Source organism: Schistocerca piceifrons, chromosome 7, assembly GCF_021461385.2.
Source record: "Schistocerca piceifrons isolate TAMUIC-IGC-003096 chromosome 7, iqSchPice1.1, whole genome shotgun sequence".
NCBI lineage: Eukaryota > Metazoa > Arthropoda > Insecta > Orthoptera > Acrididae > Schistocerca > Schistocerca piceifrons.
The window spans coordinates 197,770,401-197,777,711 of record NC_060144.1 but is presented as its reverse complement, the minus strand read 5'-3'; the positions used below and the strand labels follow the sequence as shown (position 1 = coordinate 197,777,711).

The 7,311-nt window shown below is 46.5% G+C and overlaps 1 protein-coding gene across 1 annotated transcript in view; it reads right to left on the bottom strand.

Annotated features, from left to right (window-relative positions):
• Positions 1–1,244: 1,244 nt before the first annotated feature.
• Positions 1,245–7,311, bottom strand: part of LOC124805550 — a 150,530-nt gene continuing 144,463 nt past the window's right edge. Inside the window, exon 4 of the mRNA XM_047266117.1 lies at positions 1,245–1,438. Within this exon, the coding sequence (XP_047122073.1) occupies positions 1,245–1,438 (194 nt within the window). The remainder of the gene's footprint in view (positions 1,439–7,311) is intronic.

The following is a 7,311-nucleotide window of genomic DNA, read 5'->3' as shown; positions in this document are numbered from 1 at the left end:
CTCTCACTCTCAATTAGTCGGTTCGACTCTTCGTGACCCCATTAACCAAACCACGCCACTTTTTCCTGTCTTGCACTTGCTCCCGTAGACCTTCCAGGTTGGAACACATTGCTTCTGTCATGCCATCGAACCATCTCATCCTCTGACGTCCTCTTCTTCTAGTTCCTTCAATCTTCCCCAGCATTAATGTTTTTTCCAACGAGGCATGCCTTCGCACTGTGTGTCCAAAGTAGGTCAGCTTTTGTTTTAACATTAGACCTTCCAGGGAGCAATCCGGTTTTATTCGCTCCAATATTGGTTCTCTTTGCAGTCCATGGAACTCTAACAAGTTTCCTCCAACACCACAATTCGAAGGAGTCAATTCTTCGCCGTTCAGCCCTTCTAATGGTCCAGGTCTCACATCCATACATCACAACTGGAAAGACCATAGCCCTCACAATACGGATCTTTGTTGCTACTGTTATATCTCTGGACCTTATAACCTTGTCATTGCTTGATATCGCCTGTCTACCGAGCAACAGGCGTCTCCGGGTTTCATGGCTGCAGTCACCGTCAGCAGAGATCTGGGAACCGAGAACTGAATGTGGACACCAAAAAGTCCTGTGGAAGATTCTAGGAGAGGGGTCGAAACGTCGAACATTTTAGAAGAAACATGACGCGGCCTAATAACCCAGAAGATTTTAACTTCAAATTCTTGATTGTTAGCACACTTGGTCCGGTTGTCTTCAGCTTGAACTCTATCGCAAACTTCCTTTGATCCGCATTGTACGCCTTCACAAGCGCTATACGCTCGGGCACGCTGTACCGTGACATTGTCACATGCAAATGGCCAACAACAAGGCGCATGTGCATACTGATTCCCATCATGCCCCGCAGCGAACCGTGCAGTGTGAATACCCTAAGGCAAACAGTTCAGAAGTTCTGACGATTTTGTTTCATGTAGTTCAAAAGTTGTCATCTTGTAGCTGGTTTTACCTCAGTTTCCCCTACTTCAAAGCTAACTGTGTGCTCTTTTAAAAGGATGAGCAGTATTTCGTCAGGTGACACTGGATGTGTAGATAAGGAGTTGATAGAAGCAGGGCAGCACCACTCGCGGGAGGAGCTGACAGTGCGTGAAGATGCAGTCGAGATGCGAAGAAGTAACGCACGAGCGTACGTAAGCCTAAGCGGCGTGCGTTCACGGAGGGCTGCAGGAATGGCTGCGAGTGCGGGAATCTTGTCGGGGCGTGGCTGGCCGCGTGTAATCAGCAGCGCAGGCCGCCGCTGCCGTTGCCGCCATTTGTCGGCCGGGCCCTCCCCTCCCCGCCCCCGCCGCCCCCAGAGGCCTCCGCCCCCGCAGCCTGCAGCCAGATGGGGCCCGCAGCCGCCACCACCCTCGCCCCGTCAATACTCCTTACGCCCACTCCCGCCGCTTCCAACGCCGTGGCCCACCCGTCGCCTGCAAGGAAACCTTAACAGATAGGGAGCGACTGGTCTGCTCTGGAATATGACAGCAAATATTCACGCCGCCATTATGTACCCACAGCCACAGCAGTGACGAAGCTACAACCCGCAAACCAGGTGTCCTGCAATACACTACTGGCCATTAAAATTGCTACACCAAGAAGAAATGCAGATGATAAACGGGTATTCATTCGACAAATATGTTATACTAGAACTGACATGTGATTACATTTTCACGCAATTTGGGTCCATAGATGTTGAGAAATCAGTACCCAGAACAACCACCTCTGACCGTAATAACGGCCTTGATACCCCTGGGAATTGAGTCAGACAGAGCTTGGATGGCGTGGTCGGGTACAGCTGCCCATGCAGCTTCAACACGGTACCACAGTTCATCAAGAGTAGTGACTGGCGTATTGTGATGAGCCAGTTGCTCGGCCACCACTGACCAGACGTTTTTAATTGGTGAGAGATCTGGAGAATGTGCTGGCCAGGGCAGCAGTCGAACATTTTCTGTATCCAGAAAGGCCCGTACAGGACCTGCACAATGCAATCGTGAATTATCCTGGTGAAATGTAGGGTTTCGCAGGGATCGAATGAAGGGTAGAGCTACGTGTGTAACACATCTGAAATGTAACGTCCACTGTTCAAAGTGGCGTCGAGATGACCGAGACGTCTAACCAATGGCACGCCATACCATCACGCCGGGTGATACGCCAGTATAGCGATGACGAATACACGCTTCCAATGTGAGTTCACCGCGATGTCGCCAAACATGGATGCCACCATCATGATGCTGTAAACAGAACCTGGATTCATCCGAAAAAATGACGTTTTGCCATTCGTGCACCCAGGTTCGTCGTTGAGTACACCATCGCAGGCGCTCCTGTCTGTGATGCAGTGTCAAGGGTAACCTCAGCCGTGGTCTCCGAGCTGATAGTCCATGCTGCTGCAAACGTCGTCGAACTGTTCGTGCAGATGGTTGTTGTCTTGCAAACGTCCCCATCTGTTGACTCAGGGATCGAGACGTGGCTGCACGTTCCGTTACAGCCATGCGGATAAGATGCCTGTCATCTCGACTGCTAGTGATACGAGGCCGTTGCGATCCAACATGGCGTTCCGTATTACCCTCCTGAGCCCACCGATTTCATATTCTGCTACCAGTCAGTGGATCTCGACCAACGCGAGCAGCAATGTCGCGATAAGATAAACCGCAATCGCGATAGGCTACAATCCGACCTTTATCAAAGTCGGAAAAGTGGTGGTACGCATTTCTCCTCCTTACACGAGGCATCGCAACAACGTTTCACCAGGCAACGGCGGTCAACTGCTGTTTGTGTATGAGAAATCGGTTGGAAACTTTTCTCATGTCAGCACGTTGTACCTGTCGCACCGGCGCCAACCTTGTGTGAATGCTCTGAAAAGCTAATCATTTGCATATCACAGCATCTTCTTCCTGTCGGTTAAATTTCGCGTCTGTAGCACGTCATCTTCGTGGTGTAGCAATTTTAATGGCCATACTGTTCATCACCACAGGTATTTACTCGTTAACGAGTGTCATTCTTTGTCTTCCTGGAGAGTCAGTGTTCCATGTTGCTGATTGTTTGTCATGAAGTTTTCTGACTCTTTCCTACGGTTCTGTTGTCTAATATGGTTCTTCGTCGCTGTTGTGTGAAATATTGTCATCCACCGTAAATAACCCGACGCATGTTGAAGTGTCGAAGGCTGTGGTATCCCACATGCTGGTGACTGTCATTTCTTTTAAGTGGGGGCCGGCCGAAGTGGCTGTGCGGTTCTAGGCGCTGTAGACTGGATCCGCGAGACCGCTACGGTCGCAGATTCGAATCCTGCCTCGGGCATGGATGTGTCTGATGTCCTTAGGTTAGTTATGTTTAAGCAGCTCTAAGTTATAGGGGACTTATGACCTCAGCAGTTAAGTCCCATAGTGCTCAGGGCCATTTGAACCAATTTTTAAGTGGGGGATACTGAAGAATAGGATATTAATCGTTGGCTTTCAGCAGTGACGTCATAAGCAAGTAGCAGATGATACTTGACAAACATCTGAAAGCATAAACGAATGTTCAGAATCAAAGGAATGTAGTAGCACAGAGAACTTGTATCGTAGACGTACATCACATAAAGCCATAACGTGAAGACAAAAAGAAATGTAGCACAGAGAACAGAGATCGTACATGTACATCACAAGAACCCAGAATTGTAAACCAATGAAAATAAAAAAAAACGCTATTTATCCAAGTCCATAAAATAAATTAAACTAACGGTACGGACGTGGGAATTACAAACTAACCACAACAGAAAATACTAACGAAAATATTAGGAAAACATATTACGCTACACGAAAAATACAACATACCGAATACTGATATCCTGTTCTTCAACTGAGGAAGGGGATACCAATGTTACCCACGAAGGAAAAACCGACCAACCAAACACTGGTATCACCAACAGCTAACATAACAACATACCTAACATTGGTATCCCGACCTTTGCAGATTAACTGTAGAACAGGATACGAGTATTATCCACGTCGAAGAAAACAGCATACCTAACACTGTTATCCCGTTTTCTGTAGACCTATAAATTACCTACCGCGAAGAAAGGTACAATTGGCGTCCTGTACTTCAGTTGACACAGATATTACCTAGCGCGGAGAAAACGACACCTCTAACATTCGTATCCTTTATTTCAGTTGACATATATATATTACCTAACGCATAGAAAACGACACCTCTAACATTCGTATCCTTTATTTCAGTTGACATATATATATTACCTAACGCATAGAAAACATCTCTAACGCTGGTATCCTGTATTTCAGTTAACTTACATAGAACAACTGAAAAAGCGGTACTAGTATTACCGAAATGAACGACAAACTTAACACTGGTATCCTATTCTTTAAGCCGGCCGGCGTGGCCGAGCGATTCTAGGCGCTTCAGTCTGGAACCGCGCGACCGCTACGGTCGCAGGTTCGAATCCTGCCTCGGGTATGGATGTGTATGATGTCCTTAGGTTAGTTAGGTTTAATTAATTCTAAGTTCTAGGCGACTGATGACCTCAGAAGTTAAGTCGCATAGTGCTCAGAGCCATTTTGAACCTCGCTAATCAGTCGAAGATTCTGTCGCATGATGCCATCCACCTTTTGTTTCAGCGCATCTGTGATGACGGAGGGTCGCCCTAATCTCTCTCTCCGCCATGAAAATCTGTTCTCCATTCCTAAACATTATGCACCACTTTCGGCTACTGGCTGCATTCACTGCAGGCTGTGAATGTCACAGAGACTAACATTTTCCGACTCCAGAAAACGAGTAACAACTCGCACTTCACAGTCGACGAAACTCGCAATCGGCACAGCCATGGTTACATTATATCTGCACTTACCACGTGACAAGGTCAGACTTGTAACCGAATGTGGCTACTGTCCGCATCACACTGAACATCAGAAACTAATGAGGAGCTGCCACAAGACAGATGAGAAGACTTTACTTTCTGGAAGGATGACTTTAATAATACTTACAGTTATTTGTCCAAAACGTTCCTATGTCCACCACCATTACCCCTGCACGGTTGATACGCCCTCGGCGGTTTAACGCATCGTCCGTTAGTTCACTGATGACCACTGGCCGTAATGTCTGCGGGTCTAAGTGCACTTTAATGTGGACTGTATTCTGCTCCCTTTAATCCCAAGTTCGGCAGCAAGCTTTATGATCGACTTGAAGGGTAAATGCATCAACGAAAAATTAATTTCAGCACATTTTCGCCTTGAGATTGACGGACGACCAGAGCGATGGGCATCCAAAACATTTCCCTGGCCATAATCTTTCTTCTCCCGTTTGATAAATGTATGACAATTTGTTATATCCTTCCCGAAGTGTACACGAAACCTATTACCGATGTTGTGCTTCCGCTCATAAACCAGCACATTTGTCAGTATCAATGATATCTGAACACTTTTCACCAAGCACGGTAAGACGAACAAGGAACGGGTCATCGCACAGACTTTATTCTCCTCCTAGGGCAAACACGTGACTTACACGTCAATCCTGTTGCAGTTCAAGTGAGGAGCGTGCTGCCATATCAATGATCAGAATGGGAAGTTCAGACCTTAAATATCTCACGTCTTACACTGTTACAAGAATTTAGTTCAGGTGTAAAGAGCTTTTCTGGCCGCCCCGTGGAAACTTTAGAGTTTTGGGTTTTCTATTAACAAGAACATGCCCTACCAACCGATCTCTTCTTCTAGTCAAGTTGTGCCACAAACTCCTCTTCTCCCCAATTCTATTCAGTACCTCCTCATTAGTTATGTGATCTACTCATCTAATCTTCAGCATTCTTCTGTAGCACCACATTTCGAAAGCTTCTATTCTCTTCTTGTCCAAACTATTTATCGTCCATGTTTCACTTCCATACATGGCTACACTCCACACAAATACTTTCAGAAACGACTTCCTGACACTTAAATCTATACTCGATGTTAACAAATTTCTCTTCTTCAGACACGCTTTCCTTGCCATTGCCAGTCTACATATTATATCCTCTCTACTTCGACCATCATCAGTTATTTTGCTCCCCAAATAGCAAAACTCATTTACTACTTTAAGCGTCTCATTTCCTAATCTAATTCCCTCAGCATCATCCGAGTTAACTCGAATACATTCCATTATTCACGTTTTGCTTTTGCTGATGTTCATATTATATCCTCCTTTCAATACCCTGTCCATTTCGTTCAACTGCTCTTCCAAGTCCTTTGCTGTCTCTGACAGAATTACAATGTCATCGGCGAACCTCAAAGTTTTTATTTCTTCTCCATGGATTTTAATTCCTAATCCAAATTTTTCTTTTGTTTCCTTTACTGGTTGCTTAATATACAGATTCAATAACACTGTGGATAGGCTACAACCCTGTTTCACTCCCTTCCCAACCATTGCTTCCCATTCATTCCCCTCGACTCTTATAACTGCCTTCTGGTTTCTGTACAAATTGTAAATAGCCTTTCGCTCCCTGTATTTAACTCCTGCCAACTTTAGAATTTGAAAGATAGTATTCCAGTCAACATTGCCAAAAGCTTTCTCTAAGTCCACAAATGCTAGGAATGTAGGTTTGCCATAACAAGCTGTTATACCATTTATATCGAGTACTGATCTTAAATTTTGCTGTGGTACTGTTAAACAGTAAGACTTCATAATAGCAGACTCCGTCGGCGGCTCGTGGTCTTGCGATAGCGCTTTTGCTTCCCGTGCACGGGGTCCCGGTTTCAATTCCCGGCGGGGTCAGGGATTTTCTCTGCCTCGAGATGACTGGGTGTTGTGTGTCTTTCATCATCATTTTATCCTCATTCACTCGCAAGTCGCCGTAGTGGCGTTAAAGAACTTGTGGATCGGCGGCCGAACCGCCCCGCGAGGGGTCTCCCGGCCACCAATGCCTTATGCTCATTATTATTGTTATTATTATTATAGCAGATTCCAGTGGAAGATGCAATTCTCGTTAGTACTTACACGCCCAGCTGTGTGTTAACAGGTTTAGAAACGCATTTTGTCTGCTGAGCTGAGCGAACGAGCGAGTTCAGAACTACCTTCGTGACGCACGCGCCGCTTGTGACGTAGAACGCGATCTTGCATCTCATTGGCAACGTCCATTTTCCACGAAGCAAAAAAATGACTCGTCGTATTCACTCTTTCTCGCTACGGAACGCTGTGGGACGCGAAATTCCACGCAGTGACGCCGCAGAACTCCAACACCTCGCGTCGCCCGCGGACTTCCCCGAGCCGTGTGCGGGCGGCTGGTCGCGCGTGGAGTGTGTTCGCTGGCTGGGGCGGGCCGGTCCACGGCCACTTGTGGGCTCGCGCC